The sequence below is a fragment of the Leuresthes tenuis genome, unplaced genomic scaffold (genome assembly GCF_036924035.1).
Source record: "Leuresthes tenuis unplaced genomic scaffold, fLeuTen1.0.hap1 SCAF_22, whole genome shotgun sequence".
Taxonomy (NCBI): domain Eukaryota; kingdom Metazoa; phylum Chordata; class Actinopteri; order Atheriniformes; family Atherinopsidae; genus Leuresthes; species Leuresthes tenuis.
In genome coordinates this window covers 3,459,310-3,481,519 of record NW_027325376.1, presented here as the reverse complement: position 1 = coordinate 3,481,519, position 22,210 = coordinate 3,459,310, and the positions used below count along the sequence as shown (strand labels likewise).

Genomic DNA, 22,210 nt, shown 5'->3' with positions numbered 1-22,210 from the left:
ATATAACACTTTTCATTCAAGTTAAAGGTTACTAAACACAACTTTCAAATGGTAAAATTAAAATTCTTACTCGGAGCTCAGAAATTTCGACATTCGTGTATACCTTGAACGCACCATCGGTCGCGGCACACAAACGCCGCCCTCTCAATTAGTCTTAAAGGTTTGGACATTAACTCGGTCTCGCGGGGTGGGCTTTTCACCTGCCTTTCCATGCACACACAGTGGCCTGTAAAGTAGTGATGGGAATTTCGGCTCTTTTTAGTGAGCCGGATCTTTTGGCTCAGCTCACCAAGAAGAGCCGGCTCTTTCGGCTCCCAAACAGCTCTCCATTTTATCACTTATGCTTTTTAGAGTTCAGCCAAATTTAGCACTGTTTTGACTTGTGATTTGTATTCGAACACATATATCACTTAAATTTCAATAAATTGCTGCAGCCAATTGCATTTACAGTAAAATCTCTTTTAACTCTCTAACTTGCTTGAAGAACCTCTCTGCTACACAAAGCAGATAGAAAATGCCTATAAAAACCTAAGCATAGAAATTAAAATAGGACAGATATTAACACATTTGTCAAAATGCATCCAAATACTACTTCTTTTTCTGTTTTCACTCATATTTGCACCACATTCCTATCCCTCCTTCAGCGAGTTTTCCCCATCCTCCTGTCACCGTCTCAGCCCCCTCCCTGCTTGGTGGTATGATCCTTGTCAATCCTCACATGAATGGTTGCACAGCATGCACGTGACACCCATAGCCAACGCAGGTACTCTTCCAAAAGGGAAAAGTCCCGACTGACACATCGCTACTGAAAGCATCGGCGCAAAATGAATTTCAAAACCGAAAACCCGCGGTCCATAAGCGTGTATTGTCCCGTGCATAGCGGACCGCGCGGTTCAATATTCAACCGAGTACTATTGCATCCCTAGTAGGTCAGCAGAAATCAGGCCTGTGGGATCGGGTCATCTGCTGCAGCATAGAGTTTTAACAGTGATTACATCTTTATCCTAAACCTATCAGGTAAACCGAAGGCCCAACTGAGTGCTGACATCAGAGACATTGCACCAGGAGGAAGAGCGACCCTGACCTGCTCTGTGAACCCATCATCATCATCTGGTTGGAAGTATTACTGGTACAGAGATGTGAATTCCTTTGAACCTCTGACCGAACAAGAAGCTGTTTTCCATTCAAATGGACAGATTAGCGTCTCACAGGAAGGACCGTACAGGTGCAGAGGAGGAAGAGGAAAACCAGATTACTTCACAGAGTTCAGCGATCCGATCAGCATCAATAAAATCTGTAAGTTTAACAAGTTTTCTGCATCATACAGAACCCCAGAGAAGTCATGCTTAAAACATTTTCTAATATCATTATCCTGAGATCAGGAGGTAATTATGTAATCTCAAGTTATCGAAGCTCGTTTAGTTGTTATAATGGATACATTTATGTTGTTATCTCCATAATAAAGCTTGTTTTATCAAGAAGACAAGTTAATATATTTTATTAACTTGGCCTAAAGTTTGTTTTCCTGTCTCTGCAAACAGTGGGACACAGAATTATGTTCGTGTGCTTTGACTTAAAGTTGTAGATCCTGTTGTTGAAGAGTAAATCTTATTCAATAAAGAATAAAAATGATAAATGTAATGAATTTATTCATCAGAGGGCGCCCAGGGTGATACACTCGTTACTTTAGGTGCTGCTAGCAGCACTGCTTCCATGATTGTGTTTTTTACTGTAATATACAGTTATATCAGTTATAAATGAATAGCTATAAAGAATAATAACTGTTGTATGTCCCTAAAGATGCTGGCTGTCCTCAGCATTAGCTGATAAAAAGTGATTTCTGCTTTCAGGTTTCCGAGCTGAACACTCATTTGTGACACCATTCATCATCGGACTGGTTTGTGGAGTTTTCCTGATTGTTGTTGTGCTGCTGCTGCTGTACTGCTGCAGAACCATAAAAGGTGAGAACTTCTGTCACTGATCCGGCTGCTCTCACCCACAGTTCCTATGAAAATGTGCGAAAAGTAATGCACAGGTTTTCGTGCATAATCTTACGAATAAACATCAACACCAGTGCGCCTGCGCAAAGCCTGAAGTCAGGGCTGACGTGCCTTTTATTCGAAGAGGAAAATAAACATTTTAAAATAGTTTCGACATTATAATACATCGTTGAAAGCGAAAAAATGACTTTTTATTTTTAAAATCTTCCCTCAGGGAATGTATGCAAGCTTTAGCTTGTTAATTATTAACCTGTAAAGTTTATCTTTGTTTCGAACGTTGCTGCTATCGCTGTAGCGTCCGCAAACGTCTCGTTAATCACCTTTATACTTTTGTGTTTGTTTGTTTTAATTTGCTTTGGTTATGGCTTCACTGCTGAAACTAGTTACGGTAAGTTAACTCAGTTAGTAACTATAAAGGAAATACACGCAGGCAACGGAGAAATAAGTTTGTTTTGGATGAACAGCAGCGCACTCTGAAAGATCACTGCCTGACATCTTCTGCATCGGAGCGCCAACGCCAATGGAGAGAGCCGGAATAATTATATTTACAGAAGGATGTATTCACAGACAGCTAATATATAAACAAATAAAATAAAGTTTTATTCGTCATTCTTAAGCATCACATAAAAACGAAATTGTGTTTCACACATCCACCGTTTGGAGATCAGTGCAGTTAATTTCAACAATAAATAAGGAAACATGGATAAATAAATCAAAACCGATAGAAATGTTCAGGGATAAAAGAGAATAAAAATGATCATTAAATAGGTGCTCTAACAAATAAACAGCTACAGACTCCACACACTCGTAGCAGTTCTGTTTTGAGCTAAATTAACACAGTTTGGACAGGGTGGAGCTAATAAAATGAGACCCAGACTGGCTGAATTTACTGCAAGATCGAAATGTTAAGAAACGCTGTAAGTGTACGAACATCCCTTCATCATCTTAACATCATCGCTAATGAACAACATTTGTAAAGCTATGTATGCAAAAGTTCCATCCATTCATCCATTTTCTATACATCCTGGACAGGTTGCCAGTCCATCACAGGGCCACACAGAGACAAACGAGACACACAACCACACACACTCACTCCTGAGGACAATTTTAGAGTCTCCAATTAACCTAACATGCATGTTTTTGGACGGTGGGAGGAAGCCGAAGTACGCATACACGGGAAGAACATGCAAACTCCACACAGAAAGGCCCCAACCGGGAGTGTAACCTGGAACCAACCCTCTTTCTGCGAGGCAACGGTGCTTGCAAAAGTCAGAACTGTATATCCATGTATTTTCACTAATATATACTGAAGTCTTGGTCATCTGGGACTATCCTGTCAGCCTGGGGAACGGGATACAGTCATTAGAAAATATACTATGAAACTCACTGTAAATTATGGGGAAAACTGGGTCTAAACTGGTCCAAATTTCAAAGTCTGACACTGTATTAAACAGCTGTCAATATTTTGAACACATGTGGCCACGAACCACCCCTTAAAACATGTTTGAATTATTTCATCCAGCTTGGTCTTAATAAGATGTAGGACAAAAGTGAAGACATCATTGGAAAGGTCTTGACCCAGGGAGTAACATATGTCAGTATGAAATTCTTCAACTGAAAAAGTATAACCCTAACATGTATGTTTATTTCGTGAGAAAAGCTGTTTTGGAAACATAAAAATATGCTCATTTAGACATGATTCCTGCCTCTGTTTCACCGACGGAAAGGTTCAGCAGCTGAAATAAATGGAAGCCATTTCACTGCAGGGAATTGCGCATGTGCACCGGTCGATCGTGTCATTGGAGATTCGTAGGATAATGCACGAAAATCTGTGTAACTTTTCTTGTGTTTCCATACAAATCCTTTCATGAGAATACGTTGAACTGATGACTTGCTGAAAATGACTGATTCCACTGTTAAGAAATGAATTTCCTCATGTCTTGTTTTCCATTTTTCTTTCACAGATCGAAGCAGTAACAGGTTTGAAGAACAACTCTCCTGTTCAATTTCATGAAGACAAGTTGACATGTTGACACGTTGTTGTGTTTTCTTTCTCGCTTCAGTTTCAATCAGCCTGTCAATCAAAGCTCTGCTGCTCCACGAGAAGACGACCAGGGCGAGGTTTACTCCTCTCTTCTCCATGGTGAGACTCTAAAACTTTAATTTCCTAAGACCTAACGCGTCTTTTTTATGCAAAAGCTGAAGTGAGCCTTAATTTCCACTGACCTCCAGGTGATGCTGCTGTGTATGAGACGATCAGAGGATCTGGAACCACAGGAAGTGGTACAGTATAAACTTTGATTCATGTGAAGCTGTCGGAGAACATCTGATCCTAACTGACTGATCTAAATTCATTCAACATGACTATTTCAGATGGACAAGCCAGTGAATACACCAACGTCACATCTCATCTTTAGATGGAGCTTTTTTATAAGACAAGTAAATTAGTAAGATAGATAAACTGCAGTTTATTGAATGTAAATAACAATTTACAACTGAAGGTGAGAAAGAGTCGCTGTCATTCTGAGAGGGAGACATGGCGACTCGGAGGAGAACTTCAGTGATATAAATCCTGAATAATCTGCTGGAACTTGATGCCTCATCAAATAACAGTTTGATATGAAGTATTTTATCATTTCTGATGATAAGATCAGAGCGAACTGTGGGTCTGTTTGCAGTTTTAACCACATTGTTGTAGCTGAAACTGAAAAAAGAAGTTAAAGAAGTTGTAATTATGCTATTTTTCATTTATTTGTTTTTTGTTCATTTTCTTGGTCATGAACTATGGAGGTGATTACATCATGAATGTCTGTTTTCAGTTTACTCACTGAAAATGCACTTTATTTAGCACAACACACATTTAGTACATGAAAACAGTTGATAAACATGAAACAGCAATAATTAAGGCTGCATCACATAGTAATTGTTTGAGTGTGAAATGTCATAAAGAAAACTTATCTTTAAAACAAGCATCTGATGTATCAGAATTTTTTCATCATTTTTATTATTAATGTTATTTAGTGTATGCGAGCGTTTCATCCGCAGCCTCCTCTTATATATGAAAAAGAGCTGACCGGACCTTATTGCTTGCATGCATGCAGTGGAGTGATAGTGTCTGAAACTGACTATCGCCTGAAGATGAGATCTGATAACTTGCAGATGAAGATGTGGACTGGTCCTTGTAGATCTCTTGAGAATGAACCCAGAGACGTGTGAGTTTCTTTATGCATGACCTCTGTATCAGCTTTGTGTTCAGTATGACCGTGCATGCTCTCCATGTCACGTGTACTCTTCATGCAACTGGAAATGGTCACATATGGACCGTGTGGGAAAAATAAAGAAGACGAGCTTCTGTTTCAAAATTTCTCGAGTTCAATTCTTATTAACAAAGGATAAAATTGGCAGATTTTATGATTGAAATTATATTTTCTGTCGAAAAAGAGCTGAATGCAAAGAGTTAAAATACAGAATGAGCACATTTAGTACAACACATCAGCTGAGCTGTCATGTGTACAGTTTCACTGAGTAAACAACATGTCAGGAATGGTTTGAAAACCCAATTCATTTCCTAAATTATCTATTGAACAAGATTATGTCACAGTCACCCCTTTAAGCAATGAAAACATTTAATGACCCCAAGATCAAAAGGTCAGAAGGAGCAAAGCAAGACTTTTAGGTGGAACTGTAGAGTATAACTCCTCCACTGGTGCGTCATACAGTTTAATTAAAGACACACTGGAGATAAATAAGCTGAATGAACAGCTGTGTCCTGGTCTGACTCCCCAAAAAGCTCTAATGTTTTTTGGCATATAGGGCCACCCCTAATAAGAATTTAATTTTGAGAGCCTCGTCTTGTTTAGGCCTTTACTTTCTTTTGCTTGCTCCCGACTCGCACTGCTGTTTGGAGGCCATCTTTCCACCTGCAGCCTGTCGGCGTATCTGACCGCTGATTGGTCAGCTGCTGCGTGCTGTCAATCATTGAGGCAATGCGTGCGCTGTCAGATTACTTTTTTTTCCCCTCCTGCCTCGGGCTGACTTGGTGCTCTACGCGCGCCTCACATCCTTTGCGCATTTGCGGAGAATGCGTCCCCTTGCGCAAAATGGGCCACCCCCATGGATCTTGGGGCCCTACGCACAGCCCAGGGAGGGGCGGAGCTTATGGCATATCAAACAACAGATCAAAACTACATTTGGATGTGCTTTGCAGTGACACTGGCAGCTCAGGATGGATTTCAGGATATCTAATATGTGACTGTTACAACCCAGCTTGTGTCCTGCAATGTAAAACAGAGACTGACCACAGTTTAAAGAAATAAGAGCTTCATTTAATTCCAATAGAAGTGAAAACAGTTCATGTCAAGATGGAAGATTAGATAACAATCAAGGTGTTGGAACAGCAAGAGAACACCCTGTACAAGCCTCAGCAGGCATGACTTTTATCCACACATTCACAGGTGCAGTTTCTGATGATAAATAAGACAATTAAACCAATTTTCAATCCAAAGACTCTTGCTTCGACACGGCAGAAGGGGTGTAACAAAACACACTGATATCCAATCCAAGTCCAACGGTGCTCAGCTTGGTGCTTTATTATGGACTTATGGAGAATAACAGTCTGAACAGGCAGAGCAAGAAGTAACCAACCATTTAAAAGGCAAGGCACTGTTACTGATAAATACATTTCTAAAGCACAGTAACCCACTGCAGACAGATTGGTGATGTCTGATAACTGAAGGGTCTCATTCGATCACTTGCACATAACAGAGTGTGGAGATCCACCCGATCTGCTTTAAAAAAATCATCTGCCAGCAGTCACAGGCCTGCACACAGGCGGCCTGCACACAGGCGGCCTGCACACAGGCGGCCTGCACACAGGCGGCCTGCACACAGGCGGCCTGCACACAGGCGGCCTGCACACAGGCGGCCTGCACACAGGCGGCCTGCACACAGGCGGCCTGCACACAGGCGGCCTGCACACAGGCGGCCTGCACACAGGCGGCCTGCACACAGGCGGCCTGCACACAGGCGGCCTGCACACAGGCGGCCTGCACACAGGCGGCCTGCACACAGGCGGCCTGCACACAGGCGGCCTGAACACAGGCGGCCTGAACACAGGCGGCCTGAACACAGGCGGCCTGAACACAGGCGGCCTGAACACAGGCGGCCTGAACACAGGCGGCCTGAACACAGGCGGCCTGAACACAGGCCTCACAGGCGGCCTGCTCACAGGCGGCCTGCACACAGGCGGCCTGCACACAGGCAGCCTGCACACAGGCAGCCTGAACACAGGCAGCCTGAACACAGGCAGCCTGAACACAGGCGGCCTGCTCGCAGGCGGCCTGAACACAGGCGGCCTGAACACAGGCCTCACAGGCGGCCTGGACACAGGCGGCCTGCTCACAGGCGGCCTGCTCACAGGCAGCCTGAACACAGGCCTCACAGGCGGCCTGCACACAGGCAGCCTGAACACAGGCCTCACAGGCGGCCTGCTCGCAGGCGGCCTGCACACAGGCGGCCTGCTCACAGGCCGCCTGCTCACAGGCCGCCTGAACACAGGCCTCACAGGCGGCCTGAACACAGGCCTCACAGGCCTCACAGGCGGCCTGGACACAGGCAGCCTGCACACAGTCTGACAGAAGAAGCAAAATAACGACAAAAGATACACATTCATTAACACAAAGATATAATGTTCAGGATTTACAGGGTTACATGAAATCAAACAACCAGTTTTGGTGTAAACTGTCAGAGATGTTCAAGTTTTGGTGTTGAACTGGAGCAAATTATGTTCCTGGTGTTCTTCTGTCCTCATGTTTGTAAAACATAAAAAACACCCTCATCACTATTCTTTCTAATCAAACTTAACTTAAATAAAGAGTTAAATGAACACGTCTCTGCAGATGTGATCAGATTTAACAGATGCACCTGATGAAGTGGCTGCTGAATTTATGGAGCTCTGCTGCCGAAGCATGAGTGCAGTTTATCATCTGTGCTTCTCTTCTTTGGTCGATGATTTCTTCTTATGGACCTGAAACAAAATCACAACAAACAGCTGGAAAACAGACACAATTATCAGTTATATGTCAGGGTCTGTATGTCACGATTTAGGTTTTTTTCATGTCTTGTCTCGTCATTTCCTGTTTTATTTTGAAATATTAACTTCCCTCTCGTTTCAGGTCCCTTGCCCTTCCTCTTGTGTTTAGTGTCTGATTGTCTTCCCTGATTCCAAAGTGTTTCCACCTGTTCCCCTTGGTCCTCATGTGCTCAAATAGTCTGCGTCTCCCTTGTCTTGTGCCAGTGTGTTGTTTCTGTCTTGAGCTTCACTTGATTAACAGTTTCCACAGCCATGGAGTCCTTGAGCCTGCAGTAGAGCGACCCTCCTGCAGAGCTCCTGACAAAGATCCTTTGTCTTGTGAAATTATTCCATAGCTTTAGTTTAAATCACGGAAAGTTTCACAGTCGGTTTTGTTCCTCCCTTTTGGAGTGATTTTTGCTTTGTAACCTTTTCATAGTCACCTCCGTTAGCGGAGCTTTGCGTTCGTTTATTGTTAAAGTTTCATTGTTCGTCTGTTTTTAAAAGAGCGTCTTTTGTTCCAGTCCGCCTCATTTGGAGAGCGTTGAGAGTATATTTGTTATCTTTCTGTTTCCCTCCTTGAGCGGAGAGAGTTTTTTTGTAATTGATAACTTTCATAGCTGCACTCTCCTCATCCATAGTTACTGAGGATGTGCTCAGGAGTTTCAGCCCTTTTGTTTTGCTCTGTCTGGAGATCCTCAACCTGCTGTTTATCAATCAACACTCATGCATTTGAACCGACCCTGCATCTGTGGCCGAGGCCACTATCTGACATTATGATTAATCAACAAACATTTATGGGATAAAACTATCTTGAGATTTATTTTTCTTCAGTGACATTTTGAGATGTTTTACAATGAAATAAATTAGGACTTCAAATAAAGCAGGAAGTGGACAAATGCAGATTTTTAGCTCATATAAATCATAACCCAGTGCACATAAAACCTGTTAACCTTGTGAATTCTCCAAATGAAACAGATATACATGACATTTATCATCTAATAAGATTTAAACTAAATAGTTCTCAATGAGGTTTGATACCTGTGGTTATAGTAGTCAGAGCCGTCCTCTTCTATCCTCCTGATCATCATGTTCTCCTGTTAACATGAACATATGGAAATATGGAAAAGCACACACCCTCTGTTTTATCTCTGCAGATTATTGATGAGAATGATCACTTTTCATATATTGTGTACTCACTCCTCTCATTCTGATCTTTGAGCTGAATCATAGATGGAACATTAGCGTAAACACCTTCCTCCTGACCTGAAACAATAAGGTCATTATTGACTTTAATTTTGATCACAATTATTTTATAAGTGAAACTTCCAGCAGCTCAGTGTTATGGTCAAAGTTTAAACTGTACCATCTGCAGAGGTTTCACATCCTCTGACTGTTTCAGGAGAGCATCAACTAAATGCATCATTAACTCCCATCGAAATATCCTCTATTGTACCCAGTGTCTGATAATGTGTTTGAGTCAAAGGTGAAAATAATGAAGGTGACAAAAACAAAGTTTTTTGGGTGATGGTGGGTCTCCCACCATATTTATCACGAGATAAATAGTTCTCAATGAGGTTTGATACCTGTGGTTGAATCTGGATTCATGTTATAGTAGTCAGAGCCGTCCTCCTGATCATCATGTTCTCCTGTTAACATGAACATATGGAAATATGGAAAAGCACACACCCTCTGTTTTATCTCTGCAGATTATTGATGAGAATGATCACTTTTCATATATTGTGTACTCACTCCTCTCGTTCTGATCTTTGAGCTGAATCATAGATGAAACATTAGCGTAAACACCTTCCTCCTGACCTGAAACAATAAGGTCATTATTGACTTTAATTTTGATCACAGTTATTTTATAAGTGAAACTTCCAGCAGCTCAGTGTTATGGTCAAAGTTTAAACTGTACCATCTGCAGAGGTTTCACGTCCTCTGACTGTTTCATAGACACAAAGATCTCCTGCAGGTCAGAAAAAGTCAAACACAGTTAAATGAGTCAATATAATGAAAATAATGTGTTAATCATCATGTGGTTAGAAACTGAGTTTCAGAAGAAGCTGAAAGACTGACCATGGAGGAGAGAGGAGTAAACCTGCTGTCCTTCAGTAATGAAAGAATGAAACATCTAATATCAGAAGAAAAAGGTCTCACCTTTGGATCGTCTGTAGAGACACAGCAGGAGCAGGAGAATAATGAATATGATTCCAATAATTGATCTAACGACCATCAGCACAGGAAATGAAGAGCCTTCAGGTCTGGATGCAGCTGCTGTGAGTAATTTAATAAATCAGCACTGATGCACTTAACCATCTGACATCAACTGAAATCATGTTTAAACATGAACAGGTTAGTAGAACAACACATTTAGACTGTGAAGATGTCAGATGATAGAAAACAAATCATTAAAATAATAACTCTCACCTTTAACAGAGATCCAGCTCTGTGGTGAAACCTCCCCTGAATGTTCACACTTGTAGAAACCTTCATCCGACTGTGACACTGCAGAGATCTTCAGCTCCCCTCTGCTGTCACTTTGAAGAAGTGTGTCATTGTGATAGAAAAACACTTTGGAAAGTGTATTTTGTTCTCTGCGTCTGCAGCTCAGACTGACAGAATCTCCCTCAGCTACAGGATGGACGGGGCTCACCAGGATAACACCATCATTACCTGTAAAACAGTCAGAGAACATTAAGTTTCTGTCAGAGATCAGCTGCTGCAGACATTTAGACAAAGCTGACTCACACAGTTAAACTGGCTGAAACTTGATCTTGTGTATTTACAAATTGTATGTGTGTTACCACCTTTTAACAAAGATATAACTCTGTCTACAGCGTCATAAATCACACAGTAGTTGTTCTGAACCGTGAAAGCTGACATTAACATTTCAAGCTCTCCTGTAAAATAAGACAACAGCAAATTTCTCTTAATAATTTCTTTATATGAAGATCTTTAGGAAGAGCTCTTTGATGACTTAAAACGAGGCATTTGGAAGGAAGCAGATATATTTGATGTTAAATTGTTTTGTGAAGAGATAAACTGAGTAAAATACGAGCTGCAGTCAAACATTTTATACTGATTCATTGTGCTGTAGATTCCTTAAGATAAGAATGGATTTATGCTAAATTAATAGAGACAGAATTCATTATTTTTCCAGTGAACCTTAAGATCAAACTATGCAGCAGGATCAAGAGACAAATACTCTCCAAGACAGTTCCTGTTGTATGTATATGACATGTACAGGTATAGTAAATGATATGTGATGCTTAAATACAAGAAAAGGTGAAAGAAAAAGAACATTTATCATAACATACTCTGCCCAGTTATGTTGACTGCGTTGCTGAACTCTCCTGATCCAGACTCACACCAGAACACAGCGTTACCAGACCAGAGATGCTTTATGTTACATGAGGATCCAGTCATTTTCTCCCAGTTTGACCGGCAGTGTGACACGTCTCTTGTTTTTTTAATCCTCGACACTCTCCACTCAGTAGAATTTCCTTCACAGTTCAGTGACACAGGATCATCTCTGAAGTGTTGAACTCTGTCAGGACTCACTGTGAGAGACGCTGCTGGATGAAGATCTGAAAAACATGTGATGAGATTTCACCACAGCACAGAGAAATAGAACAAATGCTTCATTCCAGATATTAATTTGGTTTATTTTGTTCTTTAGTTCTGAAGATCAGCGCACAAATTTCAACACGTTGATCAAACTGTGATTTCCACCTTAAAAACCTTCAGTGTGTTTTAAATGATAAACTAAGTCAATCTAATCAGCCATCTTTCAAACATACAAGTGAACCTTTGAGTTTCCAGTATTTCACTGCTTCACCTGATCAGTGTTTTCTTCTTATTAATGTGTGCTGTTCTTCCATTGGTGGAAAATTAATGTAGCTATCATCAACATGAGTATTGGTTTTAAACATCGTGAAGGTCTCTGATAAAAGAATAGTTGAATTAAAGTGAAAGCATCACTTTCAGAAACAAACTGACCTGCAGACCAGACAAACTGTGCGTTACTATAATCAGTGTAATACACTGGGTCTCCTCTCCCAGCTCTACACACATATCCTGCTGTGTGTGTCTGTCCATGAATGATGTAGGAATCATGTTCAGTCCTGTTGTTGCTCTCAGGCAGCAGCTCATAGCTGAAAGACTTTTTAGACCGATCAGGAACAGCTTTATACCAGTAGAACCTCCATCCTGCAGACCGATGTTCAACCTGACAGCTCAGAGTTACTGAGGCTCCAGGACTCAGCCATGATGGAGACACAGTGAGGACAGGCCGGGGTTCAGCTGCTGGAGAGAGAAAGAACAGATAGGATTAAAAAGCTTTAAATTCATCATTTACATCCAGGACTGATGAGAAACACATTCAGTGATTAACATCAACGTCTTTGGTGACTGTCTGACCAACAAGTCCTCTAATCCATATGTTCACATATGTTGTTTGCTCCTAACCTTAGATACAATCCATATGGATGTTCTACAAACTAGCACCCCTACAGGTTACAGGTGGTATTGCACAACTCAGAAATTCATGACCATGCAGGACGTTTGTTGCCGTCTCAAATATGACTCATGTGAGTGTTTCCACATCTGAACAAACATCATTCTCAAGTGTTTCCTTTAACAAACTCCAAAGTCTTCTTCTGCATTTAGGATGCAGAGCAGATGGAGCCATTTATTATTATTAGCCTGAGTGTGGCCTCCTTAAAAATACACTGACAAACAACTGTACTGAAGCCAGAACATCTGTTATAAACTCCTCATAACATTTTTAACTTACATGATACAGTTACAGTGATGACATCACTCCACTGTGTGAAATGAAACTGGTCCTTTCTGCCCCGGCAGCTGTATTCTCCACTGTCAGTGACTCTGTGTTCACTGGATGTTGGAGGTATATTTAACCTGGCTGGACTCCATTCATACTCCCACTGAGTTCCTCCACCTCCCTGGATCTCACATCTGGCAGTGATTGTCTCACCTCTGAATATCTGAGCCCAGCTGGGCTGCAGGGTCACTGTGGCCTTATTAGAAACTGTTCACATAAAATATACAGTTAGAAGACCAACACACACAGAAAACCAATAGAAATATGCTATGATTCTATTTCCTGTTATTTCCTGTGCTTTTTTCATTTATGTATTTATTACATAAATCTTTATCAATATCTAAATAACTGTAGTTTGTTTGCTTTTTGCAGCAACATTTCTCAGTATTTACTGACTTACTGATCAGTTATTTCTACAGTTCTTATTTCCATCCTGTTCAGAGCTTTTTCATTATGTTTAACAACAGCACAAAGAGTATAAAGTTCAAGTGTTGAAGTGTTTCAATTCTAAAGCAGATCAACAATAAGAGATTAAGAAAATCCAGATGTAATAAATGAGAAAAGCAGATTTTGCCACTCTTGTGTTGAATCTGAACAAAACATGAAGAGTCTAAAACATCAGAGGTATCAGTAGGAGTTACTGTCATATAATCATTGTTTCATTCATGTTCTTTTTGTTGTTGGTACCAAAATGCTCTTTTCTACATGACTGATAAACAGATGAAGACTTTAAAGAGTGTTTCTTGTTTTATTTCAGAACAAATGAATAAACTCACGAGTTTCCTCAATGGTGACTTTCCTGCTTTCTTCTGTGTAGAAACCTGGTTCTCCTCTTCCTCCTCCTCTTCCTCCTCTGCAGTGGTACAGACCTCCCTGTGAGACTGTGATGGCTTCATTGTTTCCTCCGGGCTGAGCTGCAGAATAGGCTGACCCATCTCTGAACCAGTCAAACCTCCATCCATCAGAGCCGTCCACAGAGCAGCTCAGTGCTACACTGCCCCCTGCTGGTATGGTTGTTCTCGGTGCTCTCAGTGTGGCTCTGGGTTTACTTGCTGTTTAAAAATGAATTAATCAGAATGTGACTTGATTCAGTTTGTTTAAATATTACTAACAGACTGTATCACGAGGACACTGAAATATTTCTTGTTAACAATAAACTAATCATAAAAATAACTACTACTACTAATAATAATAACAATAATGAGAGAACTCATCAGGTGTTTAGAGCTTGAAGTGTGTGACTCCAGCACTTTAAAGGACATTTTAACATAACTACAGGCTGATTTTCTAATAAAACATCTGCAAAGTTTCTGGAGCTTCAGTTTACACACCTCAAAGTCACAATGAAACAAGAACAGATGCAACAATCTGGAGTTAAAATGAAAGCTGTTTTCCCTTCCAACAGAGTTTGTCATCAGCAGTTTCACAGCTGAATGATCTTTAATCTTTTATCCACTGGTTGTGTCTGTAACCTTGTTGTTCTTACACACCAAACTAAAACTTGTTCTTCTTCGTGTAGATGAGGTCAAATCCTGGGATTAAATTATTCATTTGATAGTTTTTAATAATGTGTTCAAAATGGATTTTCTCCTGTTCTCAGATTCCATGATGTTTTATTCCAAATGAAATTTATAAACTCACCAGTTTGATTAATGATGACGGCGTCACTCTTAGATGTGGCTGAGTTAATCCCACTTTTATACCCTCTGCAGCTGTATTTGCCTCCCTCTGAGACACTGAAAACTCCATCAGTGTTATCAAATTTTACGAGCTGATATCCAGATGAGGTATGTCTCCACAGGTCATATTTTAAGTCTGCAGGATCCTTCACAGAACAGTTCAGTGTCACACTGCCCCCTGCTGGTATGATGTAACTGTCTGCTGTCAGAGTGGGTTTGACTTTAAGTTCTGTAAGTTAGAAAAAACGATGTGAATCATCTCTTAAACCTTTCACAGACGTCAGCTCAGAACTAAACTGAACACCAGTGAAGACTTTGGACCACATGTCAGAAAGCTCTCTGATCTAATCAATAACATCAAAACACCAAATGAGGGAACAGCTCTCTGGACAAAGATGAACGAAAGGATAATTAGCAGATAAATACGGTACTGAATATAAATATGAGACCAAAGCAGAGAGGGAAGTTTGTCTGACCTTCAGCATATCCATCGATGGGTGTTCTGAGCACTACAATAAAGATTAAAACTGGGTTAGATTTGTTAACCTGACAGATAATCTAAAGTTAATCAGATGAAAAACACTCTGGGTCAACAACAGAAGAACAAAAAGGAATTAAGTACAGAAAATATTAAAGAAATTATGTTTTCCATGATAGCTAAATCATAAATGAAACAATCCACATGTAACTTGCATTCTGCTCCTCTAAACTAAAGCAACAGTTTTTCATAGAATCATGTCTGCTCTCCTCAATCTCTCACAGAAACACAATGACCCAAAGACTCACTGTAATTCTCTCTATTCAGAAACATTTCCTTTAATCTGCCAACAGAAAGGCAGTGATGTACTTACAGAAAAAGCCCAGCACACCGAGCAAAGTGTGCCCCATCCTCACATCCAACCCTGCTGCACAGCCGATCAGAAAGTCGTCTGCTTCACTCGAACAAAACGTATGAAGAAGTTACAACTAATACGTGTGCGAGAACTAAAGCTTTCAAACTTCTGCCCCCTTTTTGCCCTCCTTTGCTTCCTTCCTTTTTACACTGAACTCAGATAGTATCAGTAGTTCTGATCACAGCAGTTGTTTGACGAATCATTTCCTGTCCAATTCAGACATAAATGAACTTCTTTAATGTGCAAAGGTCTGATCCTGGTTTATAAAAATATAAAGATTTAACAAGCATAGCAGTAAATGTGGATAAGGAAAGTTTTGTGTGGAAACATGTTCATTTTTGCAGTTCTGCCATTGAGGTTTGCATAAAACATTTTGTCCTTTCTGCTGTTTTTGCTGTTGCATGCTCTTCTGTTGGTGCATGCTCTACCTTAAATATGACATCATTGATACAGTTACTTCCTCACCACCCCCATGCAGCTGGCTCTCACACTGCTCTGCTGACCTACTATGCAAAGGTTTTCACACGCTGCTAAGCGATGGCGGCGACTCTCGCGGTGGAGCCTGTGAGCGTCTTCCGTCTCAAAAGTCTCAGGTAAAGCAGAGCTCTCAAGACTCATGCATTGAGCGTGACAGTCGCGCTTTTTGGTCTTTTGTCACGCACTCCCGCCACACATTGTATTTCTCACGCTGAAAAAAAATTAATCTAATCTAATTTATCTATCATATAGATATCGCTATGGAAACGGAAGGAAACAAGCACATCTCCCATAACATAATGCAGCTACCCCTTTCATCGAGGCAGGGAAAAGTAAAATGACAGAGGCGAAAAAAGATAAAATGTTGGTGCATTCCTGAAATTAAAGTGTTACTGCAGCCAAAGCCAGTTGTACTGTATTTGTACGATTTATAACTGGATGAGAATCGATAAGAGAATCGATAAGGAACCGAATTGATAAGTGATATAGATAATGGAACTGGAATTGCTAAATTCTTAACAATTCCCATCCCTACTCATGTCTGGCCCTGAATCTGTGTTTTCCAGGTTCAGCACCATGGACAGAGACAGTCACATGTTGAACAATAATGTTAGAAACTAAGTAATGAAGTTGTTATTAAAGTCCTCTGATCAGCTGTTCATAATCTGTGACCACAGACAATTTAGAAGTATTAAGATGGCATTAATTCAATTTAAAGTCATTTTCCGGCTGGTATATATACTCTATAAACTCATCTCCCAATCGTAAACTTAGGTTTTTTAAGTTTTTGCCAATAAATCTGTCTTGCATCCATCATTTTCTATGATTTCTCTCAAACAAATAAAAGCTTTGGTTTGGTCTTTATTCTCGCCTTGTCTTTTGCTTTTCCACTCTTTGTCCTTGCTACTTCTGATCACTTCATTTTCATCTTTATTTGGTATGTTGAAAGTATCTCTCAGTCTCTTCTTAACTCTGTGTGTTACGGTGAATGGGTGTTGGCATCTCATCTGTTGGCATGTGACGTAGGACCATAAAGCTTAAAAAATTTGCTGCAGGAAAACACAGCTGTGAAGTGTGGTCTTTCAGCCTCCTGCTGCAGGTCAGTTTCAGGTCCAGGAATGTGCATAATGAATGCCAGTGTGCTTTCAGAACCAGTCAGAAGGACCTTATTTACGCTCCTCTCTCATGCTGCTTTATTGTTCATCATTTAGCTCACACATGCACACTGATTTTGATAAATAAATCATCTATCAAATTATTAAAAAACACTGAAATATATAAACTAAGCTAATGTCACTGTGTGAATTCTTCAATTAGTGAAACAGACTGTCGCTACATATCTTTCAGAGTTTTCGACATCCCTTATCTGCTCGTAGGCACATGAGCTCTGAATGTGTTGTAATTCTCGCTGTCATGCTCCTTTGCATGTGAGGAGGAACTTAAAAGTTACCCCGTCAGTTTGATCTTACGCCATGGAAGCCATGCACTTTTTGAAACAACAAAGCGATCTATGCTGTATATTAGGGTTTTATATCAGTTTCTGGGGTGTCAGAGTTAAAAAGAAAAGCATTTCCGATGAGAAATGTTCACAGAATCTTTTTTAAGCTGTCAGAAATGCATGATTTCAAAGAAACATTCAATGCTTTTAATAGGGGACTCCCTTTCGTCAAATTTTGACAGGTGACCTTTAGATGACTAACTTATTGTTTGTCAGTATTAATGAATAAGGCAAAAAAAACTGAAAAACTCTCTACTACTACTATTGCTACATTTGTTTTTCAAGACGTTTGTTCTTTATCAATAAAGACGATAAAGTCTAATATGTTGTAAATTTCTATTTGATGGATGTAGTTAAATGATTCTGTGAATATTTTAAAAAGTGGCTTTTAACGGCTTCGTCACTTTCAAATGAATAATTCATTGTCCTTTTTTCTCCAACCACACTGACAGCACCGAGAACAACCATACCAGCAGGGGGCAGTGTAGCACTGAGCTGCTCTGTGGACGGCTCTGATGGATGGAGGTTTGACTGGTTCAGAGATGGGTCAGCCTATTCTGCAGCTCAGCCCAGAGGAAACAATGAAGCCATCACAGTCTCACAGGGAGGTCTGTACCACTGCAGAGGAGGAAGAGGAGGAGGAAGAGGAGAACCAGGTTTCTACACAGAAGTCAGCAGGAAAGTCACCATTGAGAAAACTCGTGTGTTTATTCATTTGTTCTGAAATAAAACAAGAAACACTCTTTAAAGTCTTCATCTGTTTATCAGTCATGTAGAAAAGAGCATTTTGGTACCAACAACAAAAAGAACATTAATGAAACAATGATTATATGACAGTAACTCCTACTGATACCTCTGATGTTTTAGACTCTTCATGTTTTGTTCAGATTCAACACAAGAGTGGCAGAATCTGCTTTTCTCATTTATTACATCTGGATTTTCTTAATCTCTTATTGTTCATCTGCTTTAGAATTGAAACACTTCAACACTTGAACTTTATACTCTTTGTGCTGTTGTTAAACATAATGAAAAAGCTCTGAACAGGATGGAAATAAGAACTGTAGAAATAACTGATCAGTAAGTCAGTAAATACTGAGAAATGTTGCTGCAAAAAACAAACAAACTACAGTTATTTAAATATTTATGTTTTATTCAGATTTAATCTATGACATCTGGATTTTGTTATCTGTCAACGTGACAATTTTAGCACTTTATCTTTACCTTTGTTGTGTTGTTTCTTCACACCAAACTTTGATTCAATGGAAATACATACAAGGCTTTTCAGAACATGACAAAAAAAAGATATGAATAAAAATCCTTCAAAGAAAGTGAATAAAAATGTAGAAATAACTGGTCAAAGTAAATACTGAGAGAAATGTTGCTCCTAAAACTGTGTGAATGTAATGACTCGATTTGTAAAGATAGTTATAGCCGTACAAATCTAAACCTGTATGATACAAAGTAAGAATGAATTCAACTTTATTCCTATTATCAACTGTATTTTTTCAGTGAAAAAAATATATTCTATTTAATTTGCAGACCTCTCAGCCATGAGTAGATTACAAGTAGAAAATTAGTACAGTTAATTAGAATCATATTTGTGTTAGTTTTCTGTGTGTGTTATGGATTAGAGGCTTCTTCATTATATGAAACTCCTTCTGATTGGTTCAGAGCTGCAGATCTTCAGGTTATGAGGAGTTTATAACAGATGTTCTGGCTTCAGTCCAGTTGTTTGTCAGTGTATTTGGAAGGAGGCCACACTCAGGCTAATAATAATAAATGGCTCCATCTGCTCTGCATCTAAATGCAGAAGAAGACTTTGGAGTTTGTTGAAGGAAACACTTGAGAATGATGTTTGTTCAGATGTGGAAACACTCACATGAGTCATATTTGAGGCAGCAACAAACGTCCTGCATGGTCATGAATTTCTGAGTTGTGCAATACCTCCTGTAACCTGTAGGGGTGCTAGTTTGTAGAACATCCATATGGATTGTATCTAAGGTTAGGAGCAAACAACATATGAGAACATATGGATTAGAGGACTTGTTTAACTGCAAGCTTAAAAATAATAAAACAACTAAACTAAAGGCAAAACAATCTTAACACTTCTCTTGTGTAGGATTCTTCAGTTCTGAAGTCAGACAAGCACATTTGACAAAATGAAGAGATTTAAAGCAGTAAAATCTGCTAATTCATCATCAGTCATACAGATTACTTGAATTACACAGCGTTGGCTGGACTCCACTGAGGTCTGGCCCTGGATCTGTGTTTGTTTTTCATCTTCAGCACCATGGACAGAGACAGCCAGAGCTTTGAATAATGTTAGAAATGAAGTAATAAAGTTGTTATGAAAGTCTTCTGAACAGCTGTTCGGGATTTGTGACCACAGACAATTTAGAAGTGTTTAGATTGTTTTGCCTTTAGTTTAGTTATTCTATCATTTTTAAGCTTGCAATTAAAAATAAGAAACACTATAAAACACTAATAACACGTGTATGATTCGGATGTGTTTTCTGAGGCCATGTTTTCACTTGTATAATCTTAGAAATAAAAATTATATATAATTCTGTTATTTATATCAAGAACATTAGTAACATTTGATGGAGTTAGTGAGCACATTATTGTGTGTCCAGGGTCTCTTAGTGGGAGTTTCAGATGGATGTCTGCAACAGTTCAGGAGTGAGAGGAGTAAACAGGAAGAGATAACACAGTGTGGTATGAGCACAGATGAGATGAAGATCCTGAAGCTTATCACATCAGTAAGAGTCTCCTCACAGGCAGGTATAACTAAAAATAATGAATCAACAGGTTTGAAAAACATGGAAAGTAAATTATTTGATTTCTTAAGGCTTCTTTAATGCAAAGAGGAAAAATGCTGTCATGCATTCTGGCAGCATGTTGATGTAATGATGAGCTCAAGTTCAGTCAATGTGTGTTTTTCATGTTCAGCACCATGGACAGAGACAGTCGGAGCTTTGAATAATGTTAGAAATTAAGTTATTATTAAAATCCTCTGATCAGCTGTTCAGGAACTGTGACTGCAGACAATTAAGAAGTGTTAAGATTGATTTGCCTTTAATTTAGTTGTTTTTATTATTTTTCAGTGTACAATTGAAAATAAGAAACACCATAAAAACACTAATAACATGTGATTCGGATGTGTTTTTTGAGGTTTAAGTTGTCTTTTCTGACATTTTTAGATCATTCCACAACTTTGAAAGCTCAAACCTTTTTCTGTTCAATTAATGTCAATTAAAAAAGAAGAAAATGGGCTGATGTGGTGGTTAGCATCGTGGTTAGCATCGTTGTTAGCATCGTGGTTGGCACCGTCACCCCACAGCAAGAGGGTTCCAGGTTTGATTCCCAGCTGGGACCTTTCTGTGTGGACTTTGCATGTTCTTCCTGTGTATGCATGGGTTCTCTACAGGTAATCCAGCTTCATCCCATCAGCCAAAAACATGCCTGTTAGGTTAATTGGTGTCTCTAAATCGTCCCTAAGAGTGAGTGTGAGTATGTCTCATTTGTCCCTGCCTCTCGCTCAGTGGCAGCTGGGATAGGCTCCAGCCCCCCTGCGACACTAAATTAGATTAAACAGGTATAGAAAATGGATGGAAAAGTGGCAGGATTTATGGTCAAAAAATGTATTTTATGTTGAATAAGAGCTGACTGCAAAGAGGTTAGATAAAGAATGAACACATTTAATATAACTGATCAGCCATGTGAACAGTTTTGCTGAAAAATTAAAAGAAAACACTCTGTATGCAGTAAAACCAAACAAGATCTTTTGGTGAAACTTCAGGATTTAACTCCTCCTGTTGTGCGGTTACACAGTTTAATTAAAGACACAGCAGAGATAAATGAGCTGAATGCACAGTTGTGTACTGCTCTGACTACCTGAATGTCTTAAATCAGCATCGTGGCACCTTAAACAACAGATCCAACATATATCTGGATGAGTTTTGAAATGAGACCCAACCACATGCATTCAGACACTCTGGCAGCTCAGGATGGATTTCAGGATGTCTAATATGTCACTGTTACAACCCAGCTTGTGTCCTGCAATATAAAATAGAGACTGACCACAGTTTAAAGAATTAAAAGCTTTATTTTCTTCCAAAAGAAGTGAAAAAAGTTCATATTACGGTCCAAGATTAAAGAACAAGATTTACAGGTGCAGCCATTAAAAAAATAGGACAATTAAACCAATAAACTATCCAAAGACTCCAGCTGCCAGGTCTGAAAAATGTGATCCAATCACAGCGGCACAGTCTGACAGAAGTAGCAAAATAATCACAAAAGATACACATTCATTAACACAAAGATATAACGTTCTCTCATCACTATTCATTCTAATTAAACTTAACTTAAATAAAGAGTTAAATGAACACGTCTCTGCAGATGTGATCAGATTTAACAGATGCACCTGATGAAGTGGCTGCTGAATTTATGGAGCTCTGCTGCCGAAGCATGAGTGCAGTTTATCATCTGTGCTTCTCTTCTTTGGTCGATGATTTCCTCTTATGGACCTGAAACAAAATCACAACAAACAGCTGGAAAACAGAATCAATTATCAGTTATATGTCAGGGTCTATCTGACATTCTGATTCATGAGCAAACATTTATGGGATCAAATTATCTTGATGTTGAATTTTCTTCAGTGACATTTTGAAATGTTTGAAATAAATTAGGACTTCAAATAAAGGAGGAAGTGGACAAATGCAGATTTTTAGCTCAAATAAATCATAAC

The 22,210-nt window shown here is 39.6% G+C and overlaps 1 protein-coding gene and 1 long non-coding RNA gene across 2 annotated transcripts in view; both read left to right on the top strand.

Annotated features, from left to right (window-relative positions):
• Positions 1-22,210, top strand: part of LOC140282344 (uncharacterized) — a 112,304-nt gene that overhangs the window by 2,511 nt on the left and 87,583 nt on the right. The window contains exon 4 of the mRNA XM_072376922.1: positions 1,018-1,296. Within this exon, the coding sequence (XP_072233023.1) occupies positions 1,018-1,296 (279 nt within the window). The remainder of the gene's footprint in view (positions 1-1,017; positions 1,297-22,210) is intronic.
• On the top strand, positions 4,073-4,487 carry LOC140281549 (uncharacterized). The gene is made up of 3 exons (XR_011909776.1): positions 4,073-4,143; positions 4,233-4,283; positions 4,374-4,487. It is a non-coding gene; the product is annotated as an uncharacterized lncRNA (long non-coding RNA).